Source organism: Erythrolamprus reginae, chromosome Z (genome assembly GCF_031021105.1).
Source record: "Erythrolamprus reginae isolate rEryReg1 chromosome Z, rEryReg1.hap1, whole genome shotgun sequence".
Classification (NCBI taxonomy): domain Eukaryota; kingdom Metazoa; phylum Chordata; class Lepidosauria; order Squamata; family Dipsadidae; genus Erythrolamprus; species Erythrolamprus reginae.
In genome coordinates, this window is record NC_091963.1 from 140500520 (window position 1) to 140526998 (window position 26479).

The 26479-nt window shown below is 40.0% G+C and overlaps 2 protein-coding genes across 2 annotated transcripts in view; both read left to right on the forward strand.

Annotated features, from left to right (window-relative positions):
- The window catches only part of LOC139154192 (uncharacterized), a 33538-nt gene extending 23907 nt beyond the window's left edge, over nucleotides 1-9631 (forward strand). Inside the window, exons 9-11 of the mRNA XM_070728622.1 lie at nucleotides 793-1020; nucleotides 1620-1746; nucleotides 8724-9631. Of these exons, the coding sequence (XP_070584723.1) occupies nucleotides 793-1020; nucleotides 1620-1746; nucleotides 8724-9631 (1263 nt within the window). The remainder of the gene's footprint in view (nucleotides 1-792; nucleotides 1021-1619; nucleotides 1747-8723) is intronic.
- Nucleotides 9632-11311: 1680 nt separating this feature from the next.
- LOC139154193 (vomeronasal type-2 receptor 26-like) lies at nucleotides 11312-26321 on the forward strand. Its single transcript, XM_070728623.1, has 6 exons — nucleotides 11312-11556; nucleotides 13001-13181; nucleotides 14864-15709; nucleotides 20349-20579; nucleotides 21883-22009; nucleotides 25417-26321. The coding sequence occupies exons 1-6, from the start codon at nucleotides 11312-11314 to the stop codon at nucleotides 26319-26321; spliced, it is 2535 nt and encodes an 844-aa protein (XP_070584724.1).
- The last annotated feature ends 158 nt before the right edge of the window (nucleotides 26322-26479 follow it).

Sequence of the window (26479 nt, forward strand, 5' to 3'; positions counted from 1 at the left end):
ACTGGAATGGGCCATTTCGCAATAGCTAAAAAACATGGCTGCCTGTTCTAAGGGACAATTCAATGCAAGATAACTATAATACAATTAACAATAATTTTAATAACAATACTAATAGTATTATTAATAATTTTAAAACCATAGTTATCTCAAATTGGCTGTGGCAGGTTGACTGCCTTGAGTTGGTAGTCATGAGTTGGCCATAGCATTTTGGTCAGTGAGTTGTCCTAGATCTGTTGTAGAAGTGGCATTGCCTTTTTATGTGGTGGCTACTTATTATGTTTGTTAGTCAATTTGATATGTTATTAGATACAAAGGTTTACAAAGTTCTCCCACTGTAATACAATTGTAGGAAGCACAATAGGAGAGAAAAAAAAACCCATGTATGAGAAGACTAACTTGTATTGAAAGACTCCCAAATCAGAATTACGAATAATAGAGGCAATTCCCTTGATTGAGATTTCAGAAATTTGATTCTTCTCTGCAACCACCCCCCATTTGAATGGTAACCAGTAAAAATATCAAGATACTTCAGTTTGTTTTTACTCTTTGCTTAGTTACTTTTTTAATGTACTGAACTGGATTTTTTTGAAGTAGAGATATACTTTAAGTTTATATTTTGTATTTATTAAATGATTATTATAAGAAATTCAATAATGAGCCTGTGACTAGCTACATTGTTTGATCATGACTATTGGTGGTTTGAGCACAAGTTTAATTAAACCTTGGGAAATATTCTCATCTATTTGCATTATTTTTCTAATGCATTTTGCTTTATTTTTATGTTCAATTTAGTTTCACCGCTTTCTAAGAAAAGTCTCATTTAACAACAGTGTTGGAGAAATGATTTCCTTTGATGAAAATGGGAACCTGGAAGCAGGATTTGACATTATCAACTGGGTCACATTTCCAAATCTAAGTCTTCATCGAGTCAAAGTGGGAAGATTTGATGTCAGAGGTCCGAAAGAACAAGTATTCAGTGTTAATGTTGGTTCTATTAGGTGGCCAAGGAGATTTAGCCAGGTATTTTCCATATATACTTAGGAAAGGGTGGATTCTGAATTTTTTTACTACTAGTTCTGTGTGCATGGCTTATTTTGTGGGTGTGGCTTGATGGTCATATGATGATGGGCATGGCTTTGTGGTCATGTGACTGGGTGAGTTATTTACAAGTATAGTTCACTCTATGTCGATTCTTGTATCTGGACCTTTTGCAAATCCCCAAAGTATTAAAGGAAACCAGATTCCACACTGCAATGAACCCTTGAGAGAAACCAAAGAAAAGTGGTCCTTGCTTGATGGCTGTTTGCTTAGTAAGTGTTCAAATTTATGACTGACCTTCTCAGAGCTACTTGAACTGTTTTTGGAGTTTTGACAGTCATATGCACGCATACATGTGTTCTCTCTCTCTCTCTCTCTCTCACACACACACACCTTTATGATTGCCTGAGTAAACACAGAAAGAACATTCTTTGTTGTGCCCTTTTAATGATAGTTCTAATGTTAATTGTTCATTTCAAATCATGGGGAGATTATAAAGCTGAAAACCAACATTATGTGACTATCGCAATACCAAACCAAAAGTTAAGGATTCTGCTTTGTCTCTTTCTCTTTGTGCTCAGGTCCAGCCTCTGTCTTTGTGCAATGAACCCTGTCCTAAAGGTCACAGCAAGACCAAGAAGGAAGGGAGACCATTTTGTTGTTACGATTGCCTTCCATGCCCAAAAGGAAAAGTGTCCAATCAAATGGGTAAAGATGTCATAGACTCTATTTGAATTTGGAAGCAGGGGTTGATATTTGGACATTATCACAAAAATAACAGGTTGAGTAGAAATTGAGTAGAAATTTTCTTTGTGTGGATTGCAGAAGCATTTCCAGGATCCAGTGTGAGAGTGTTTCCAAGAGTTTTTGAAGAAAGGGTGTGTGTAAACTGAGTGAGAGAACAACAAGCAAATTGATGTTAGGTCCTGCATAATATGTCATAAAAACATACTTGCGCTGAATGCGGAATAAGACATGGACACCAAGAGCTGGGTTTAAAATGGGTCACTTTATTTATGTTAAAAGAACTTGGGGAGAGGGACATGGTCAGCGCCTCGGCGGCAGTGGTGTTTCTCTTACTCCCATGGAGAATCGACAGTTCCCCTCTATTTGGGGGTTCTGATTCAGTTTGAATTGGCCCAAAATCTCCCTGGAGGGGAGGGGAAGAAGGAGACTTTGTTTGGTCCCAGTTTGAGGTTGGCAAAACCCAGGATTGACCAGTCCTGGAGCCTCCATCAACAGCGGTGCGAAGGCGGTTAACTGCCATTAGCCGAGGAGACTGCATGATAGAAAGACCCTTGAAGAATTGGAAGTCATCTGGAAGAGAAAAGGTAACATAAGTGTTTGTTCTGGTGTTGTGGTGAGGAGAATTGACTGTCAAGTTGAGCATTGTTGCCAGAGGGAGAAATCTTTTTATTACTTTTTGCTTAGGGATTACTGGAAAAGGAGCTCGAGAAATTGGGTAGAGCGACCAAATGGGTATTACAATTGCTATTTTTATTTTGAATGGAAGTAAAAGTTAACGACTAAAAATCATTTTGGAAGAATATTGGTTGATTTGTAAAGTCTCATTTTTAATTTTTTTTTTACATTATTTGGATTGTAAAGTTGAAAACTTAAAAAAACCCAATAGCAATAAGAGATTTAAGGATGGCATGGTTGCCATCTACTGGAAGAGACTGTATCCATGAGAAAGTTTTCGAGTTGGAATTTTTTGTTGACTTAGACTCGACCTTCATGAAACGTGCTATCTGGATTAAATAAACCTGTTCTTGCTTCTGCATACAAAAAAGTGCTTTGTTGGCTTTTTTGTAGGCTGTTTGTTTTAAACAACTGGACAAAATTAGCCATTTTTTTTAACATAAAGGGGAAAGAGATGAGGAATTAAGAGAACTAAGAGACTTGTTGGATGAGATTCACATGGAGATTTCTGAGGATATTATTATTATTATTATTATTATTATTATTATTATTATTATTATTTATTACATTTGTATGCTGCCCCTCTCCGTAGACTCGGGGCGGCTCACAACAATAACAAAGACAATGTAAGAACAAATCTAATAATTTAAAAAACACTAAAAACCCCATTATTAAAAGCAAGCCTGCAGACAAACATACCATGTATAAACTGTATAGGCCAGGGGAGATGTCTCAGTTCCCCCATGCCTGATGGCAGAGATGTGTCTTAAGAACTTTACGAAAGGCAAGGAGGATGGGGACAGTTCTGATCTCCATGGGGAGCTGGTTCCAGAGGGTCAGGGCTGCCACAGAGAAGGCTCTTCTCCTGGGTCTCGCTAAACAACATTGTTTAGTTGACGGGACCCGGAGAAGGCTCTGTGGGACCTAACCGGTCGCTGGGATTGGTGCAGCAGAAGGCGGTCCCGGAGATATTAAAGGCTTCCACCATGAAATGAGATCAATAGTTGACATTGGACCTGTCTTTCTTCATTTTCCAAAAAATAAAAGATATATTAAATCAGGCCAAACTAAAGAACTATTGAAAAAGGAAATTTCAATTATAGAATTAAAAGAGACAATTAAAAGACAAAATATAAATAAAGCCCCAGGACCAGACGGTCTTCCAATTGAACTCTATAAAGTCTTACCAGATAAGGCAACTGAGATATTCCTTGAAGTTTATAATGAAGCTTTAGAGAAAGGCAAAATACCACTGTCTTGGACTGATGCTAGTTTGGCCCTAATAGCTAAAAAAGTTACTGACCCTACGGGAATTGCAAATTATAGGCCCATTTCTCTACTAAATATGAACTACAAAATTTTAAGCTCCATACTAGCAAATAGGATTAAAAGATATTTAAATTATTTTATACATCCGGATCAAAATGGTTTCCTTCCAGGTAGTCAACTAAGAAATAACATTAGGATGATAATAGATATTCTTGAATATTATGAAGTCCATAGTGAAAAACAAGTGGCTCTAATCTTTTTAGATGCCCAGAAGGCCTTCGACAATGTCTCTTGGAATTTTATGCTTAAACAATTGGAATATATGGATTTTATAAGCGCAATTAAAGCTATATATACTCAACAATCCGCATATATTATTATAAATGGAGATGTAACAACTAGAGTTAATATTAGGAAAGGCACAAGACAAGGTTGTCCTCTCTCCCCCTTGCTTTTTATCTTAACACTAGACATTCTTACTAGAATTATTAGGAAAAATAAGGAGATAAAAGGATTAAATTGCAAAAAAGAATCATACAAATTACAAGCATTTGGGAATGATCTAGTATTTATTGTAGAAGATCTGCTTGATTCCGGACCAAAATTGCTTAAAATTTTAGATGAATATGGCAATGTGGCAGGATTAAAAATTAATAAACTCAAAACTCAAATAATAGTTAAAAATATGAAGGACTCTCAAAAAACTAATCTATCTGCAAAATTAGATATTCAAATAACAAAAAAAGTTAAATACCTAGGTATCAATTTGACCACAAAGATTTCAAGCTTAAAAGAAGATAACTATGATAAACTAAGTGTAAAAATAAAAAAAAGATATAGAGAAATGGGGGAAACTTCAGCTGTCATTTTTAGGAAAAATTGCAGCGATCAAAATGAGTGTTTTACCAAAACTTTTGTTCCTCTTTAAACAATCCTGATTCATTTAAATCAAGACTTCTTTACAAAACTAAATAAAATAACAAGTAATTTTATTTGGCAAAACAAACGTCCAAGAATTCGACTCAAATACATGCAGGACAGGAAGGAGGAGGGAGGCCTTGCCTTGCCGATTTGGAAAGAATATTATAATGCCGCGTCACTAGTATGGCTACAGGAATGGATACTCTTGACTAATACCAGATGGCTAAACCTAGAGGGACAGGATCTTCATGCAGGCTGGCATTTCTATTTATGGGAAAACAGATCGAAAATCCACAAATATTTTACCAATCATCTCATTAGAAGACCTCTCTTAAATACAGTACTTGGCTACAAATTAGGAAACAAACTTATAAAGGAATACCAACATTGTATGTACCTTTAGAAGCCTATGCACACCGTAATTTACAAAAAAGGAATGGCATAATTAGAAACAAGGATATAATGAACCCCAATGGAGAAATTAAATCAAGATTAGAATTGGAATCTATAGGCCAAAAGAAAGAATGGTGGGAATACCTACAAATTCAATCTAAATTCTCAAACCATAAAAATACGTTAGGCATCGAAAAAGATAATTTGTTAGATAAAATACTCACTGGACCACAGGAAAAACTAATTTAAAAATTCTATTGCTGCTTAACAACTAATGGATTGGATACAACTAAAATAAAAACTAATATAAAAAAATGGAATCTTGATCTGAAACATTAAATTAAACTTGAAGAATGGCAACTGATGTGGAACAGGAATTTTAAAATGACACTAGCTACTCCATACAAAGAGAATATAATCAAAATGTACTATAGATTTTTATTATTTATTTATTTATTTTATTTTATTTATTTGTTTTGTCCAATAATACACAATGAGGGTTATAGAGGATATAATCAGGTAGAATATATTAAAGGGGGAATAGAGGAGAAAATAAAGGAGTGAAATATAACTATGAGAGAATAGCAGGAAAAGATATAGGAGATATAGGAGAGACAATAGGACATGTATGCCCCTTACTGACCTCTTAGGAACTTGGTGAGGTGGCACATCACTCCTATAAAACTAGCAAAGGTAAATAAGAAATTGTCTCCCACCTGTTGGAAATGTCAAAAGGAACAAGGCACATACTTCCACTTATGGTGGAAATGTGAAAAATCACAAGCTTATTGGAAAAAAATAGGAATTTGGCTAGACGAAATTCTTAATCTTAAATTAGATAAAACACCAGAATGCTTCCTTTTAGATATTTTAAGACAGAATCTGAAAAAAAATCATATCTACTTAGTCATACACATCACTACAGTGGCCAGATTAGCATTTGCGCAATGGTGGAAAAATGAAGATATACCTCAAGATGGGTTAATAATAGAAAAGATTAGAAGTTATGCAGAAATGAATAAATTAACTCTGGAACTTAGAAATAACGAAGAATCGGTTTCTTATAACTGCTGGGACCCTTTCTACTGCTGGTTAGAAGAAAAGGAAAATCCGATCAATAAGTGCTAAAAAAATATCAAATTGTATATGTACAAAGATAACAGTCTGGTGTCTATATCATTTCAGTAAAGGATTGAAATAAGATATATGTAAAAACTAAACTTATCTTTCTAAAATTTTTCTGCTATTTTATAATCAACTTTATCTCTTATTTACTTATAATGTAATTTTTAGTTATACTATAACGGGATATAGAGAATATGTATAGTACGAACTTTTAATATAGATTTGCTGTTCACCCGCCTGATTTTTACTATGTGTTTTGTTGTACATTGTTCATTGTTATTTGTATGTTGTTATGTTTATTGTATATATTCTTGTAAAGAAAATCTTTAAAAAAAAATTAAAAAAGAAAAAAAATTGAATAGAAACCTTTTAAAAAAATTGACATTGGAAATGGAATTGAAATAGGATTACAAATTGGAGATGGCAATGAGGACATTGATAATCGTTATAATGGACTTGATAAATATGGATTTTGAGCAGAAGATGCAGAAGAACATGAAGTGGGAGTAGAAGATGTTCCAGAACAAGATGGACTTGAAACATATAAAGAGACAATTACTGAATGTGGAAATAAAAATAATTTTGGGATTAGGATGAATTAATTGGAGGATATATTACATATTTTTTTAAATGGTGTATGAGATGGAACCAGAGAAATCTGGGGGTAAAATTATAGAAACTTCTGAAAAAGGTTTGGTGGATGAAGATATTATTGCCCATGTCTTAAATTATGAGTATACTAAGATAAACCTTGTTAAAGGAATACCTAAGCTCCCATCCGAAGAAACAAGTATAAGAAACAAACCAAATTATTCCAATATTGTTAATGAAGGCATATCCCATTCATCTAACAGATTAATAATAATTTAAGTAAAACTGAACCCATTGGTTTAATTAATCCAACTACTTGATCAGGTGAAAGTTTCCTTACCTTGATGTAAATAGCCCCTCCAGTAATTCTGGTATTAAGTCTGTCTGATAATTAGAGCTAAATAAGTGAAATCCTTCAATCCTGCATGAGTCAATGTTATGCATATGTGCTACAAACCAGAACAAATAATCCCATCATATTAAGTGATTAATCCATTGGGTTTTAGCTGGTAATACAAATAAAATGTAGGCCTCTGCCCCTGAAAGAGAGATGCCCAGTCAATTAAAATGTATTAATTCATTAACAGCCCGCTCATCCTCAGATTTGAATCTAGCCGGACCTACTAACAGCACCCTGGATTATAATTTAATGGCTTCATTATTCCCATAATTAATTATTGTTTAATAAATAATTCATAATTTACAATGAGTAGTTGATAAATAAAATGGGTTCTCAATTTATCAATATGCATGAATAGATCAGGGAATAGTTCATGATTGCTAATAAATAAATTATTAAATTTCAATGAAAAGGGGGGACACCACATTCCAATTATAATTAATAATGACTAATTAATTAAATCCAATTAAATCAATCCAAGCTCCATGCCTCAACCAAATTAATCAAGTGAGCTTCAGTCAACCAGATGGATTAGATCTTCCAGCAGCTGGAAATAATTTATCATTACTGATCATTATTGTTATGAAATGACTTATATGTAATACATATATTGACAATAAAGCAAAATAAATGTAAGCCTCTGCTCCATTGGGAACAAGGCCAAAGCCAGTAAGGGTGAGGGAAGATGTGTGTCTAGTTAGTATCAGGGGCTTTCTACAAGGCAAGTAAAATTACATCCCCGCTCTACAGCAAAGATTGTTTAACAAATATTAGAATAACATTTATGATATGTTAATCTTTCTGAGCAGCGAGGGGGAGGGAGGGAATCACCGGCATGTTCAAGGCAGCCCTTCAGCCCCCCCCAAAGCAAAGACAGGTGCGCCTGACCCAGGGACGCACGATGCCGTAAACAAAGGGGGGGAGGGGAGATCGCCAGCGGATCAACAGCGTGATGCCCAACGACTCCCACAGCCAAGAATGGGAAACCCGCATTGTGTGCGGCCAACCCAGCAGTGGACATATCCTAGCTAGGCTATGTAGCTTTAAATCAACCTGACATTTATTAGAGTCTGAAGTGGCTGTAATTTACGGAATGGTACAGAAAGGCAAGCTTTTAATTTGCTTTTAATTTGTTGTGTGGAACAGAGAATTGAGGGGGGGAATCTCCAATTTGCCACCCAGCCTTGTGCAAAACAAACCCAGGCGCGGCCTGAATGAGGCCCTCACCACGCAGCTCCCACAGTGGCAGACACTGTACATATCCGCTTCTTCGTTGGCCGGGGGCAAAAGGAGGATTGCCTCAGGTGCCACACTATATATAGGGCTCACCTGGCATGTCTCCGGCAGCGAAAACACGAGATCACCAATGCGGAAGTGGCACCAAGCGCCGGGCTGTGTTTCTTAGCCTGACACAATTTCACCTGGCCATTTAATCGGCCAGGCGTACATTTGTTTGAGAAATCGTGAAATTTTCTTTGGAGCTCAGATTATGCACTGAACTGTTCTTTCTATCTTGGTTAAACACAACAGTCCTAAATAAATATATTTGGTTTTACGTTTTCAGACTTGGAATCTTGTTCCCAGTGTCCAGCAGATCACTATCCCAACAAAGCTCAGGATCAGTGCATCCCAAGAGAAATCAACTTCCTATCTTTCCATGAGCCTTTGGGGATCACCTTGGCCATTGTTGCTCTTTTATTTTCCTCTATTACAGCTGTGGTCCTCATGGTCTTTGTTCAGCACAAGGACACTCCCATCGTCAAGGCCAACAACCGAAGCCTCAGCTACACTCTTCTTGTCTCCCTTTTGCTTTGCTTTCTCTGCCCTTTGCTTTTCATTGGTCGACCTCAGAAGGCAACCTGTCTCCTTCGTCAAACTGCTTTTGGAATCATCTTCTCTCTAGCAGTTTCTTGTGTGGTGGCCAAAACCCTCACCGTGGTTTTAGCTTTCATGGCCACCAGGCCAGGCTCTCAGATGAAGTCATGGGTAGGGAAAAGGCTGGCACTTTTTATAGTGATTTCCTGCTCCTTCATTCAAACCACTCTCTGTACTGTATGGCTGGCAAGCTCTGCTCCCTTCCCACATCTTGATATGCATTCTCTGCCTACAGAAATGGTCCTAGAATGCAATGAAGGTTCAACTGCCATGTTTTATTGTGTCCTGGGTTTCATTGGCCTCTTGGCCATGATCAGCTTTACAGTGGCTTTCCTTGGAAGGAACCTGCCAGGCAGTTTCAATGAAGCCAGATTTATCACCCTCAGCATGCTGCTCTTTTGCAGCGTCTGGATCTCTTTTGTCCCAGCCTACCAGAGCACCAAGGGGAAATATATGGTGGCTGTGGAGATTTTCTCCATTTTAGCCTCAAGTGCTGGATTATTGGTCCTCATTTTCTCTACCAAAGTTTACATCATCTTGATAAAACCTGAGCTGAATAACAGGCAACAACTCATGCAAAAAACCCAACATAGTTAAAGGAATCAAGTTTTGTTGTACACAGTGAGATTTAGACCAGTGACTTAAGTGCTTTTGAAAATGAAATAAGTGTGTCTTATTGTAATAATAGAATTTATAATTTTATATGTCTTTCCATTCTATCATGCCTACAATACTCATAATTAATTAATAATTAATTATAAAGTCTATTAGAGAATACTGACAGCTTTAAACATTGAACTGTCCTGTCAGCTGAAGTTATAAGATTCAATAAGTATTTAGCAATTATTTTGAAAAGTGTAAATTGGAAATATTGTTAAATAAGCTCCTAGTAAACCAAAAGGAAAAGGTTAATCTGAGAGTTTCATGTTTCAACAGTGGGTGAAGAAGTCCAAGAGCATCAAATTACAAACGAAGTTCAAGATTGCTCAGACTGTGAGTATGTCTAACAGATAATAGTTCAGTAACTCTGTTCTGGCTGGAGAAATATAGATACTGAGCCCTCTAGATGCCTGCAGATCTGTGCATCTTTGATTGATCAATTTGAATAAGAGTTTCCTCTATGTATATCTGCATTTTCAAAAGTATGTGCACTCACTTTATGCATATGAGCATTACAGAGTTTTCAATCAAAACCCCCTGGAGGAAAATTGAGGTAACTGAGGCTGCAAAGAACCTGAATTTCTATCATTTATAAAAATCATAATGTAAGAAAGAAAGCAGTGTATGACAAGATGATATAATAATTAAGAAGTGTACCTAAAAATGGGATAGCCTAGTTTTACGTAGGGGGTGTTTTGTTTTGTTTTCCTTTTACAACCCTTAATCCAGTGGTGGGTTGCTACCACTATTGTAGGCAGCTGTGCTGGTAGCAGCCACAATTTGTGTGCAACCACTCTGGTACATGTCCTTTGGGGGCTGCCATATTTTTTCCTTTAATTTTTGGTATTTTTTGCTTCCTGCACAGAAGCAAAATCTCGTGACTGGACCCTCACATGTGTGAGATTTTGGTGATTTGGTGATTTTTTTCCCCTCCTTTGCATCTCATGAGATTACACTGTATTTTGCTTCCTGTACATATGCGGAAGCAAAATCACGCTGGGCATGTATGCATGTGAGACTCCTCATGCTGCACGCATAGCGCACTGGTAGCAGCAGGTACCTTAATCTCTTTTTATTTGGGTAGAGCCAAGATAACTGAATGGAGCTAGTGCGCCAGATGCCCTTCCTGATGTCTATATGGAGTTCACAGCAGATATTTTCTGCTTGTGCCCTGATAGAGAAACTTCTGTTGCTACCTAGGATTGAATTCTGGTCACCTTATCCTAAAGATTCATAGTGCAAAACATGTGAGAAGGCACTAAAATCATCCAGAACTCCTTAATGACATTTAAGTTATACTTTGAAAAAGCACTTTTGGGATAGGTTGCAAAATGATTTTCTTCTCCTACATGGAAAAAACTTAAAAAGATAACCCGATGTTTAAATTCTCCATAATTATCTAATTGATGCTGATTACTTGGAGAACTCCCTCAAATGGCAAGGGATTTCCTGGTAGTGACTAGCAAAACAAAATCAAGATTGGTTATTCTTCTTAATCTATGCTGGAACACATGATTTAAAGGATTTGAAAACAATTGGGAGCTCTGACTTTATTAATGAGGCTGACATTGTTGGCCATGCAAGGTTCCCAACATTTGTATGACTGAAAAACCACAGATGACGTCAAGAAGAAGACGTAACTGCAGAATCATGAGCTTTATTCTCCGGATTTTCATACTGCTTCCTTGGACATCATGTGACGTTCCTGTTGCTAAATGCACAAAGAGTGACCCACGGAATATCAACCATAAATATTATTGGTCGGGAGAGATTATCATAGCTGGCATTAGTTCACAAAGTTTCATGTTTTCCAATCCTATCACCTTTGAAAGGCATCCCTCTTCTGAAATCCTTGATGATCTCATGTAAGCAAATGGTATCTTGATTAAACAGTTTCAAATTTTAAATCAAATTAAAAACTAAGCAACCTACTATCCTTTAAGCTTCAGTGAGCTATAACATTCATTTGGTAAAAGAAACTCCAGGCAAAAGTGAACACATAACATAAAACATCACTTTACATTATGTTACTAAGAAGGCTGAACAGTTAAATTTTCTATGATTGGACATTACTGAGACTCATTCCAACCTCCCAACTTCTTTGTAACCTATTACTATTATTCTCATTATGCTTTTTCTCTAACTTGCAAATAAATTTTAAGAGAAGTGTTCCGTTTGCATTTCCCTGTACATCCAAGGAAAATTGATAATAATGTATTTGGAATATTCTTGATTGGTATATTCTTGATTGGTCAATTGTGAATTGGTCTCTGGTGCATCTCTTAGTATACATACAAACAACAAAGTGGTAAATTATAACTCATAAGAGAAAAATCATAAATCATAATATATAAGATTTCCATGATAAAAACATCCCATCTTTCATTAAGAACTATGAATTGAAAGATAATTGACATATATTAAATATATAAATCAGTATAATAATCCTGAACAATACTAGGATGGGATTTGAATGTTTCAAATGAGGATATTCAAGTAATGGAATTTCAAAGAGTAGGGCATACAATCCATGGCTGAACCCTGTTTCCTGATAAGATATGCAGTTGATAGAACTCTTTAAATTCATGCCCACGGTCACTTCTATTTTCTCTCACACATGTCTTTTTGTTCAAAATGAAAGTTAACATTGACATGCATTTTGGGAATTAACATCCAGGCAGAGATAGTTAGATGAAGATTTAAAAACAACTCACTGAAATGTATGGGGTTTTATGTTAGGTTTTAAAAATGGTTTATGGTAGGTTTTGATATGGTGCTTTAGAAAGTCTAGAGGTGATCTGCCAAAACAAAGTGACTTTTGGTGGAACCTATTTTTTCAGTTAAAAATAGTTGAGAACATTTACCTGAGTTTCATCACGAAGCTGCCCAGATATTCATGTGGCGCCTCTATGTTGGTTGAGACAGGCAGAATTCCCTTGGGTACCATTTGTTGTGGGTCAAGGGAAATGGAGGGTTTTGCCTTCTCTTTCTGGTCAAGATCCCCATGTACAATTGGTGGGCCACTGTGTGACACAGAATGCTGGACTCGATGGGCCTTGGCCTGATTCAGCTTGGCTCTTCTTATATTCTCATGTTCTTATCTTATGATCCTGAAATATTACATGATACAATATCTATATACTTAAAGGAATGGGAATAAACAGAATTCAATGGTGCAGGTCAATCTCATTACAGATTTTTGACTCAGACCTATCAGCACATCTTGGCTCTTGTCTTTGCTGTGAAGGAGATCAATGATGATACCCAAATGCTACACAACATCTCCTTGGGTTTCAACATTTATAATGTTTACTTCACTGGAAGCTTAACTTATCTTGCTTCATTGGAGCTCCTCTCTACTTGGGGCAGGTTCATTCCAAACTATAAATGTGATGCCCATAGTACCACGGTAGCTGTGATTGGAGGACCTGACTCCAAAGCATGTCTTTTCATGGCAACTATTCTGAGCATCTACAAGTTACCACAGGTGAGGTAAATATCCAGAACACCAGATTTTAAAAGCCAAATGGAGCACAGACTTTTGCTTTAGGACCTGGTGATGGAGCCCATCCTCATGGATTTAGACACATTATGCTAGAGAGAAGTCCCCTGAAGATGGGCTCCAGCATGAGTCTGAAAGTTTGGAAGACGAATTCTCCGGTCCTGGTGATTTATTTAGATTTGAGGTAGCAACATTATCCTAGCCTATTTGTTTTCATTTGTGAAGGGGGAATAGTTTGGAGCAGGCATTGATTCCAAGGCCTCCTCTTGTCAATAACATATGGGAGATGGCTGCAAAGATATTTCAAAGTCACAGAACCCACCAAATGGGAATCAAACCTGCCAGTTTGTGGGCATGACTTTGCGATCAAACACCTCTTTGTTGCAAGTAAGCCCCATTGGTCCTTCTCTGGCACAATAAACTTGGAGAAAGGAGTGCTACAAGAATGTGTTTTTGCTCCCTCACTTTTCAATCTCTATATTAATTCATTGGTAGACCTTTTTCAAAACATGGATAAGGGCAGATTATAAGTGCAACCAAATCCAAATACTTCTACATGCTGATGCTACTGGTATTATAATTGCACAAACCTCTTTTGGACTGAAAAGAGCATTAATAGCAATGTCTTGTGTCAACCTCATGTATTGCAGATAAAATCATTTTATTTTCAATTTTGATATTTCAGAAATCTGGGATTTCACTAAGAGAGTCCCTAGATAGTAGAAGGGCATAACTTAGAATAGGTCAGCACATTTAAATATCTTAGGGTAGTTCTCCACTTGAAAGGTACATGGAGAATTAAAATTCAGATAGGATTGGTAGTGTAGGATAGAATAGGATAGAATAGACTAGGTAGGGTAGGGTAGGATGGGATAACATATAATAATTCAATATGTTAATTCTTAGATTTGTTTTTTTTTTACAGCTATCCATACTCTCCCCTTATTTTGTCAAGTCATATTACTAAGATAATATATGATCTCCATTTTTTTAAACAAAAATATCTATGGTACTTCCACTAGAAAGGATATGATTTGATTCCTTCAAGGAAGATATTCTAATTCTATCTCAAAGAATTCAGAAACAACTTTCTGGTTGATGATAACACCACTCTCCAAATCATTTTAATGGTCTTGATTGATGTAGACTACATAGAATAGGATATATATTTTTCCCCCAGCCCTCTTTTTGACGCATGCAGTATACAGGTCCTCAATGGAAGGCGGATTGGCAGCAATTGTTTTTTCTGCAGTTCTAATTATCCTCTGAAGTCTGGGTCTGTCTTATTGGGCTGCAGAACCAAACCTGGGTTGCAGAGCCAAAAATATGGTAAACATTTAAGATTACCAATTGATATTACACCCTTCCCATGTCCAGATTGAAAGGATTGCTGTCTATTGTTGTAGTTCTAATTTGGTCAAATTCTCTCTTTTCCCATTGTTGGGCAATTATTTTGGGGGAAATTAATCTTTATTGTAACATATGAATGGTTATTGCAACAAGATGTAAATGACAAGTTTCCATTTACTCTTGGAAGTTATGTTCCATCCTTAATAGGACTTATTCCCATTTTTTCAACAAGTTTATGATGGATATCCAACCTTCAGACAATAAAAGTTTGCCTACGCAAATCCTAGCTACTTAGTCTTGCTTTTTTTTTTTTGTAGCTTGGATACGGATCTTCTTCTGTGATTAATGACCCATCCCAACAAGCTTTCTTCCAATGGATGCTGCCTAAAAGAACCCAACAATATATAGGGATGCTTCAACTGCTTTTACGTTTCAGATGGACCTGGATTGGTGTCATTTTTATACAGGATGGCAATGGCCTCAGGTTTATACAGAAGGAACTTCCCAAGTTTTCTCAAAGTGGCATCTGTTTTGACTTTATAGAACCATTCCCCACTGTGTATTTCAAAACTGGCATTCATGAAATGATGGAATCATGGGTCAAGCTGTATGTCTTGATAAGTGATAGCATTGCCAGTGTTGTGGTTTTACATGGTGAAATTCACACTACAATCTTTTTGAGAATGTTTCCCAGAATTTTGGAAGTTGAAGACAAACAAATGAAGACAGGTAAACTCTGGATGTTGACAGCACAAACTGATTTCACTTCTGTTTCTTTTCAACGATCTTGGGATCTGGATATCCTTCATGGTTCCTTAGTCTTTGCAATCCAGTCAAAGGAGATGATAGGTTTCCAAAATTTTCTTCAGATGAGAAATCCTAATTTGGAAACCAGAGATGGTTTTATTAAGGACTTTTGGAGACAGGCATTTGATTGTTCCTTCACAACAACCATAGAGGACAATCTCTGCAGTGGGGAGGAGAAACTGGAGACTCTTCCTAGGTCTGTCTTTGACATGAGCCTAACTCCCCACAGCTACAGTGTCTACAATGCAGTTTATGCTGTGGCCCATGCATTGAAATCCATGAGCTCATCAATGCTCAAGCACAGATCTATATCAGAGGAAGGAAAAAAGAATATTCTGAATTCAATGCTTTGGCAGGTACTGTCTTAAAATCACAGATACAACGAAATTGGGCATTGGCCCTTCTCTTCTCATAGTCTCCAAGCATTGTTCTCTCTAAGCTGTGCAGTGGGCTGGAGCACACTAAAAAATGATGCCTGGCACACGCTTTTCTATGGCTGCTCAGAGAGGAGGATGGCGGAGGCCCTCCCTCGCCCCGCCCACCACCGCTGCCACCACCAGGTCTTTGCCAGGACCGGCAAAATGGTGTTTCACTCTTCCTCCTCTGCCTCATTCTCAGCAGCAGCTCTGCAGGGCTTTGAAATGATGTCAAGCCTGCGCCAAGGGAAACGGCACATTTTTCAAATGCGCTGCTTTCCCGGGCAGCCGGCTTTACCTCCTCCCCTGCCACTGCGCTGGGGGCTATCCCCTGCTGTCAGGTCCCCTCGCTGCCGAATTTGATGTTGCTGCCAGGGGTGAAGGGGCTGGAACCCATCCCCGAGCTTTGCCTTGTCCCCTGCCGCCACGCTGGGGGCTGCCCCCTGCCGCTGGGTCCCCTCGCTGCCGAATTCTATGTTGTTGCCGGGGGTGATGGGCAATGCTACCTCTAAGCTGCCGAAGAGGAAGAAGATCCAGATATAGCATGAGGGGGGAGATGATGGAGGGGAGAGGGGGTGGGGATCCCAGGCTAAGGATGGCGCACGTAGGGAGGATTGTTTGGGTTTAAAAGGCTGCTTGATTAAAAAATTGGGCTTCACCCCCCCCCCCCCATGTGGCTGGGAGTCCCGCAGGGGTGGAACCCGGCCAGAGAGATATTTCACAGAAGCAAAAGACTTCTTTCTGGCCAGGCTCCGCCCCTGCGGGACTCCCAAGATGTGCCGAGGGGATGCTGGCCGGAACCCCAAGTGCTTTGGACTCCCTTTGCAAGCCAGCCCTCAGCAAAGCCCAGGCTGCACGGAGGTAGAGGGGGTGGGGGAGGGGAGCTCATCCCTGGCCAGGTGACAACAAGGTCCTCCCGCTGCTCGCCCACTGCCCAGGCCCCACCGCCGGCTTGCCAAGATCCTCCCGCTGCTTGCCCATCACCCAGCCTCTTGCAACCTCTCCCCTTGCCTCCGCCTCTGCCATAGGGAGAGAGGGGGAGAGAAAGAAAGGAAAGAAACAGGGAGAAAGAAAGAGAGGGAGAGAAAAAGAGAGGGAGTGAGATAGAAAGGAAAAAGAGAGAAAGAGGGAGGGAGAGAAAGAGAGAGAAGAGAGAGAGAAAGAGGGAGAGAGGGAAAGCAAAAGAGGGAGAGAGAAAAAGATAGGGGGAGAGATAGAAAGGAGAAAGAAAGAGAGGAGGACATGGAGAAAAAGAGGGAGAGAGAAATAGGGAGAGAAAGGAAAGAAAGAGAAAGAGGAATGGAGAGAGAGAAAGAGAGAGGGACAGAGAGAAATAGAAATAGAGGGAGAGATAGAAAGGGAGAGGGAGAGAAATAGGGAGGGAGAGAAGAGAGAGAGAAAGGAAAGAAAAAAAGAGAGGGGGACATGGAGAAAGAGAGGGGGGAGAGATAGAAAGGAGAGAGAGAGAAAGAGGGAGGGAGAGAGAGAGAAAGAGAGGGATAGAGAGAAAGATTTATTTATTTATTTATTTATTTATTTATTTTATTTAGACTTCTATGCTGCCCTGCCGCTCAGACACTATACTTTTCCGCCCACACAGAAAAAAAATTAGAGGGAACATTGCCTCCAAGAGTGGGAAGACACTGTCCTTTAGTCAATCAGGACTGAGTCTACGGTATAAAAGTGTCCCTCTATTGTCACTCCCCCTCTTTTGGCAAGGAACAACAGTCAAATTATGATGTTTCTCCCATAGGGAAAAAAAATGCCTCAAACAGTCATGAACCAGAGAACACAAGAACAACGCGAAACTCCAAACCAGGAAAATAGACCAGGGAAGGACTTGGTGGTTAGCTCCAGCCTATGAGAAGGGATATATCAGGTAGGTCCAATGCCCATTCTCCATAGTAGGTGGAGCTAGCCTCCAAGGATGGGACATACCAAAGTTCCATGTCCCATCCTGGCTGGAACTCCCACTGTCCAGAGCCACCTGTTGTAATACTCTTTGCCCAAAGGTTGCCTCCTGGGATGCATACTCATCCAGTTTATAATGAAAAATGAACAGCATTGGAGATGATCAGGTGGCCACATGGCAGATCTTATAAAGGGATGCCTGCGTTTTCCAAGTCGTGGTAGTTGCGGCACTGCGCGTAGAATGGATTGTCATAGCAGAAGTTCACTGTAAGGAAAGACAATCATAACACAAGGCAATAATTGAATGAATCCAATGACCCACTGTTAAAGAAGAGAGCATTTGGACAATGGAATACAAAGACAGAATTGGGCTGTCCACTGGAGGGACTGGAAGATGATGGACAGGTGTGGGGTCACATTAAAAAAATTCTTATCTAATGAACTTGGCAGGAGTCCAGCCACAGGGTTCTGCCACTGTTTTGCCCCAGCATCTATGAAGAGATTAAATTTAGGTATCACCTCTGTTTGGGAGGTGGCCTCCTCAAATATCGTGTCTACCTGAGAAGTATTCCCCATGGGGACAAATGGTGAAGAGGGACAACAGAATAGACGTGGATGGAACAGCCTGATAGAGAATAATAATATTAATATTAATAATAATAATAATAATAATAATAATAACAGCAGCAGCAGCAGCAGCAGCAACAACAACAAACAACAAAACAACATTAACAATAACAATAACAATAATAATAATAATAATAATAATAATAATAATAATAATAATAATTAATTAGATTTATATGCTGCCCCTCTCCGCAGACTCGGGGTGGCTCACAACAAGAATAGTAACAATATAACTATAAGTGTTGGTTATGACCTTTAAAGCCCTTCATGGCATCGGACCAGAATATCTCCGAGACTGCCTCCTGCTGCATGAATCCCAGCGACCGATTAGGTCCCACAGAGTGGGCCTTCTCCGGGTCCCGTCAATTAAACAATGTCGGTTGGCAGGCCCCAGGGGAAGAGCCTTCTCTGTGGCAGCACTGGCTCTCTGGAACCAACTCCCGCCGGAGATTAGAACTGCCCCTACTCTTCCTGCCTTCCGTAAACTCCTTAAGACCCACCTCTGCCGTCAGGCATGGGGAAACTAAACATCTCCCCCTGGGCACGTTTAATTTATACATGGTATGCTTGTGTGTGTGTCTGTTAGTATATGGGTTTTTAAAAAATCTTTAAATATTTTAATTAATTGGATTATTATGATTTGTTTCACTTGTGAGCCGCCCCGAGTCTTCGGAGAGGGGCGGCATACAAATCCAAATAATAAATAAATAAATAAATAAATAAATAACAATGTAACAAATCTAATATTTAAAAACATCTAAATAACCCATCATTAAAACCATACAACACAAACATACCATACATAAATTATATAAGCATGGGGGAGGTATCTCAATTCCCCCATGCCTGGTCTTAAGCAATTTATGAAAGACAAGGAGGGTGAGGGCAGTTCTGATCTCCGGGGCGAGTTGATTCCAGTGGGCTGAGGTTAACCACAACATCTCAACAGATGGAATTTGGCACATTAGACATAGACAGGCCTTTGGCTGGAGGTATTCCAGGTGAGTTGGCCAGGCCCTTTCACCCCACCACCCACCTTATGATAGCTGTCAGATGGAAAAACAACTCACAGAATTTAAATAGAGAAAAGTTGAATACCCTGAAGATGAACAGTCCTTTATGGGTAGGACCGAGTCAAAAGAGGGATAGTGATAATAGAGGGACACTTTTATTCTACACACTTGGTCCTGATTGGTTAAAGGGCAGTGTCTTTCCATCCTTGGAGGCTAGCTCCAACCACTATGGAGAATGTCATGTTAGATTCCCACTCTTAGGAATGCTTGTCTACATACATTGAACTCATCACTTTATAATGTTAATACAGTATTATAATCTAAATATGATTATCGTATCATCCAATAAATTGTGTCCAACTGTTGTCAATTTGATTGGTCTTGTCTCTCCACATCTTCCAATCTTGCACTACTTTAATTTTTTCTTTGCTGTGGTTGGTGTCAACTTTAATGGTGTTCAGCCGCTGTGTTCTTTGACTGCCTGATTTTCTTTCTACTACTAACTTAACATAATATAACGTAATTGCTTTCTCCAGTGAATTTCCCCACATGAAATGGCTAAAATATATAACTACTGTATGTCAAAATGCAAAAATGTGGCTGTTGAAATAATTGCAAGAAAACTATCGGAACACATCTCATTTTTATGAGAAAACTAACTCTTACAGTAGAGAGTTTGGAACACTGGTATCTGACACAGGAATCTTGGGTTATCTCTTTGCTCATTTGTTAGTTATAGTACTTTGGTGCTTTATGTTCTCTTCTTATATTCAATATCTTCCTCTTCCTCTTCCTCTTCTTTTTCTTCTCCTCCTTCTCCCCACCACCGCTTGGTTTGGCTTCAGGTTTACAATTTTGCCATATTGTAAAGCTAATAATAAGCACTGGTTTATCTGTATTTTAATTATGAATATTGATAGTTTGGTTAAGCATTATTAATTCAGTTCTGTAAAATATCCTTTCTGTTATATTGTTTGTATTACATTTGTGTAGTAGCTTCATCACTTTTTACCACACTTTCATTTTAGCTCCATCCTTATCTCAGAAAAGTCTCATTTAACAATAATGTTGGGCAGATGATTTCTTTTGATCAAAATGGAAACCTGGAATCAGGATTTGATATTATCAATTGGATCACAACATTCCCAAATCTAACATTACGTCGTGTCAAAGTGGGAACATTTGATCACAGAGCTCCGAAAGACAATGCTTTCAGTCTTTCTGTTGATGCCATCAGATGGCCAAGGAAGTTTAATGGGGTATGTTCTGTTTACAATTTGCAGTCCATCTCATTATTTTCTCTGCTCTCAATTCAGAATATAAATAAAGCAATAAAAGTAATCATATTACCATGTTAGATTAAATCAGTCAGTTGATGCTTATTATAATTATAATATTATTACAATTATATAACCAAAATTGATTTGAAAGATTCTAAATAGTTTAAAAACTAAGAGATAATCTTTTGAGGACCTCAGGGGGTGTCCATTTTGGATTATATATAAACAATATGGTAAATGTTAGTTTGATGAAAAGAAGGAATAGGAGTGACATGAAAGCAGTGTTACAATTTCTAAGGGACTGCCCCCCAAAACAGGGGGTTAACCTAACCTCCAAAGCACCTGAAAGCAGGACGAGAATCAATGGATGGAAACTAATGAAAGAGAGAAACAACCTAGAACTATGGAGAAATATCTGGCATGGTTGTCTACCATTTTGTTCATACTTTTCCTCTGACTGGGATGTTGCTTGGAGTCTTTATGCAGATGGACCTTTATATAGTCATGTTTCTGCAGTACTATGTAACTTGTTTGTAGGTTCTCAATTTTGATGATTAGGACATTTAAAATGGGAGTTTCCCAAGTTCTTCTTTACTATGGGCACATATCATAAGGGTGACTTCTATATACTAGAACAGTGGTCTCCAATCTTTCCAGCTTTGTGAACTGGTGTGTATGGGGGAACAGGGTATGGTGCCAAGTGAACCGAAGATATTCAAGTGTGCAGCTCCATTTGTGCAAGCGACAAGTGCACATTCCTGCTGCTTGCAAAAATGTGGCTGCATGTGTACACACAAATGCCTTGCATTTTCTTTCAACATCTTTCAGTGCAAATTGGGTGGAGCTCCATTTTTGCTACCCCACTGCATTACCCCCTGTCCGGGCAGTAGCCCACCCCTGGCTGGAACCTGGTAATTGGCTATTGTCTGTGGGTTGGGACTCCTGTACTAGAATAATGAATAAGGTTTTAGAGGTCCTGCCCTAAACAATGCCTGTTGTTAGAATGTTTTATGCATTCATGCTTGTCAATTTATGCCGTTTCTTTCTTTTTTTCATCTATTATACATTTGTGGATGCTTTATCTTTTTCTTTGATTTTTGTATTTAGTTAATAAGAGGTTTTTTAAAAAGACATGTGAATATTACTTCCCAAGCTATTGTTCTGGCTGTCTAATTAGAAATAAAGCTATATGGCTATAGCTGCTTTCAAGTATTGTACTTTACCATTTGTTCAGTTGGTTTTGCTAAGAGTTAAAGTAGCTATGACTTCCCATTGCACACAGGTACAGCCTCGTTCTTTGTGTAATGAACCCTGCTATAAAGGTCACAGTAAGACTAAGAAGGAAGGGAAGCCATTTTGTTGTTATGATTGCTTTCCATGCCCAGAAGGAAAAGTGTCAAACTCGACAGGTAAGGTATGATATCTACCACGTTTCAATTCATTGGTGATTATAGTGGTATTACAATTCTTTGGGTAAAATAATAATAATAATAATAATAATAATAATAATAATAATAATAATAATAATAATTTATTAGATTTGTATGCTGCCCCTCTCCGAAGACTCGGGGCAGCTCACAACAATAATAAAAACCAATATTATAGCGAAACAAATCTAATATTAAAAAGAAGCATATAAAACCCTATCACATTTAAAAACCAAATAACACATACATACCAAACATAAAATATAAAAAGCCTGGGGGAAAGTTGTCTCAACTCCCCCAGGCCTGGCAGTATAGGTGGGTCTTGAGTAGTTTACAAAAGACAAGGAGAGTGGGGGCAGTTCTAATCTCCGGGGGGAGTTGATTCCAGAGGGCCGGGGCCGCCACAGAGAAGGCTCTTCCCCTGGGGCCTGCCAAACGACATTGTTTAGTCGACGGGACCCGGAGGAGGCCGATTCTGTGGGACCTTATCGGTCGCTGGGATTCGTGTGGTAGAAGGCGGTTCCGGAGGTACTCTGGTCCAATGCCATGTAGGGCTTTACAGGTCATTACCAACACTTTGAATTGTGACCGGAAACTGATTGGCAACCAATGCAGGCCAGGGAGTGTTGTAGAAATGTGGGCGAATCTGGAAAGCCCCATGATGGCTCTTGCGGCCGCGTTCTGCATGATCTGAAGTTTCCGAACACTTTTCAAAGGTAGCCCCATGTAGAGAGCTTTGCAGTAATCGAACCTCGAGGTGATGAGGGCATGAGCGACTTTGAGCAATGACTCCCTGTCCAAATAGGGCCGCAACTGGTGTACCAGGTGAACCTGGGCAAACGCCCTCCTCGCCAAAGCTGAAAGATGATGTTCCAATGTCAGCTCTGGAACGAGGAGGATGCCCAAGTTGCGAACCCTCTCTGAGGGAGTGAGTAGTTCACCCCCCCCAGGGTGATGGATGGAAAGATGGAATTGTCCTTAGGTGGCAAGACCCATAGCCACTCCGTCTTGTCTGGGTTGAGTTTGAGTCTGTTGACACCCATCCAGGCTCCAACTGCCTCCAGGCACCGGCACATCACTTCCACTGCTTTGTTGACTGGACATGGCGTAGAGATGTATAACTGGGTATCATCGGCATATTGATGATACCTCACCCCATGGCCTTGGATGATCAAACCCAGTGGTTTCATGTAGATATTGAATAGCAGGGGGGAGAGGACCGACCCGAGGCACCCGACAAGGGACAGATCTATAGGTCGACCTCTGACCCCCCACTAACACCGACTGCGACCGACCGGAGAGGTAGGAGAACCACTGGAGAACAGTGCCTCCCACTCCCAGCCCCTCCAGCTGGTGCAGGATACCATGGTTGATGGTATCAAAAGCCGCTGAGAGGTCAAGAAGCACCAGGACAGAGGTCAAGCCCCTGTCCCAGGCCCGCCAGAGATCATCCATCAACACAACCAAAGTAGTTTCCGTGCAGTAGCCAGGCCTGAATCCAGACTGTTGAGGACCTAGATAATCGGCTTCTTCCAAGGACCGCTGGAGTTGGAGCGCTACCACCTGCTCAACAACCTTCCCCATAAAGGGAAGGTTGGAGACTGGACGGTAGTTATTAAGCACGGCTGGGTCCAGGGAAGGCTTCTTGAGGAGGGGGAATACAAGTGCCTCCTCATAAGGAGCCGGAAAGGACCCCTCCCCAAGGAGGCATTGACAATCTCTTGGACCCAGCTCTGCGTCACCTCTCGGCTGGCCGAAACCAACCAAGAAGGACACGGATCCAGTAAACAAGTGGCGGAACTCAGAGCTCCAATGGCCTTGTCCACTTCATCAGGTGTCACCCAAGTCAAACTCCTCCCAGACAGATGGACAAAGATGTTTAGCCCCAGTCACCTCGCCTGACTCATTGTCAGCCGATACTGCTGTGCAATTGGAGTCAAGGTCCGCTCGGATCCGAGCGACTGTACCAGCGAAAAACGAGTTAAATTCCTCAGCACTACCCTGCAAGGGTTCCCCAACTACCCCTGATTTAGAAGGGAGCGGGTCACCCTAAACAGAGTGGCCGGGCAGGATTCCGCTGATGTAATCAAGGTGGCATGGTATGCGCATCTTGCCACCTTGAGCGCCACTTTGTGGGTCTTAATAAAAGCTCTTACAAGTGTTTGATCGGATTCAGAGTTACTCTTCCTCCATCGCTTCTCTAGACGTCTCTTCTGGCATTTCAACTCCCGGAGCTCCTCATTGAACCATGGAGCTCTATGGGGCCTAGTGCCACAGAGAGGTCGCAATGGCGCAATTCGGTCAAGAGCCTCCGCTGCAGCCTTGTTCCAGGCCTCAGCAAGAGACTCTGCCGAGCTGTGGACGAGTGAATTTGGTAAAACCCCAAGCGCCCTCTGAAAGCCCTCAGGGTCCATCAGGTGTCTGGGGCGGAACCTCCTAATCGGTTCTGCCTCCCTGCGGGGGAGGATTGGAGCCAGGAAATCAAGCCATGGTAGAAAATGGTCTGACCATGACAAAGGCAATGCTTCTAAGCCCCTTGGTCTCATACCATTACTCAATTGCTCTGAGAGGAATACCATGTTGGGTGTGTGTCCCCCCTCGTGAGTCGGACCCTCAACTACTTGAGTCAGGTCCATGGCTGTCATGGTGGCCATGAACTCCTGTGCTAATGAACTCCTGTGCTAATCCAGAGGAACCGCTGAGTGACGGCAGATTGAAGTCCCCCAAGACAATGAGTCCGTCAACCCGGCCACCTCCTCGAGCAGTACAGGCAGGGCTGCTGAGACACAGCTGGGAGGCAGGTACATGAGTAACAAGCCTACCTAAACCCCTAAGTCCAACTTCACAAGGAGTGACTCACAACCCGCAATCTCAGGGGCAACGAATCTACGCAGGCGAAGGTTCTTCTTGGCTACAATAGACATTCCTCCCCACTCCTTCCCTGGGGTTGAGGCTGATCCATATCTGAAACCTGGGTGGGCTTTTTACAGAATTTATGATGAATGTTCATTGTTGACTTGAACAACCCTGCGTTGTGGTCCTGTCATTCTCTCAATTCAACATACCCCATCATTTGTTTTTGTAGAGAAAGTAAAAAAATAGAGCACTAGGTGAGTTGCCTAGAACATCTGAAGGAAAAGTGGAATATAAACCTAATGAATGAAAACAAACAAACAAACAAACAAACAAACAAACAAACAAACAAACGGGCGTCAGCCTCCGAATGATGTCTCATGAAAGCACCATTGCTTGGGAAGGATGATAATGAGGATATTATCAATTTAGCCATGTCCACTTCCTGTGATTCTATGGGCCCGGTTTTTCTGTATCTTCTGATCCTGGTCTATCTTTGTGTGTTCTGTGCCAAAGTGACCTTTGTTTCTTTTCAGACATGGATTCCTGTTACCAGTGTCTAGGGGATCACTATCCAAGCAAAACCCAGGATCAGTGTGTTCCGAAAGGGATCAGTTTCCTATCTTTCCAAGAACCTTTGGGGATCACCTTAGCCATTGTTGCTCTCATGTTTTCTTCCATCACAGCTCTTGTCCTTGCAGTTTTTGTCCAACAAAAGAATACACCCATAGTCAAGGCCAATAACCAGGGCCTCAGCTATACCCTCCTGATTTCCCTTCTGCTTTCCTTTCTCTGCTCTTTGCTTTTCATTGGTCAGCCTCAGAGGGCAACCTGTCTCCTTCGCCAAACTGCTTTTGGAATCATCTTCTCTCTAGCAGTTTCTTGTGTGGTGGCCAAAACTCTCATTGTACTCTTAGCTTTCATGGCCACTAAGCCAGATTCTAAGATGAGGTCATGGATAGGGAACAAGTTGGCCCTCTTTATGGTGCTTTCCTGCTCTATTGTTCAAATTACTCTTTGCACTGTGTGGTTGACATACTCTGCTCCCTTTCCAGATCTTGATATGCATTCTCTGCCTACTGAAATGGTCCTGGAGTGCAATGAAGGCTCTGCTGCCATGTTTTATTGTGTCCTGGGTTTCATTGGCCTCTTGGCCATGATCAGCTTTACAGTGGCTTTCTTTGGAAGGAATCTCCCAGACAGTTTCAATGAAGCCAAATTTATCACCCTCAGCATGCTGCTCTTTTGTAGCGTCTGGATCTCTTTTGTCCCAGCCTACCAGAGCACCAAAGGGAAATATATGGTGGCTGTGGAGATCTTCTCCATCTTAGCCTCAAGTGCTGGATTACTGACTCTCATTTTCTTCCCCAAACTCTATATCATCTTGATAAGACCTGAGCTGAATAACAGGCAACAACTAATGCAAAAAAACCCCACATAAACTGAGTTAAAGAAATTAAGTCTTATTGTACACAATGGGATTTAGACCAATGGCTTAAGACAGTAACATATGTCTTAAGTGTTTTTGAAAATGAAATAATTGTGTATTTGTGTAATAATAAAATATATAATTTTCTATGTCTTTCTATTCTACCATAC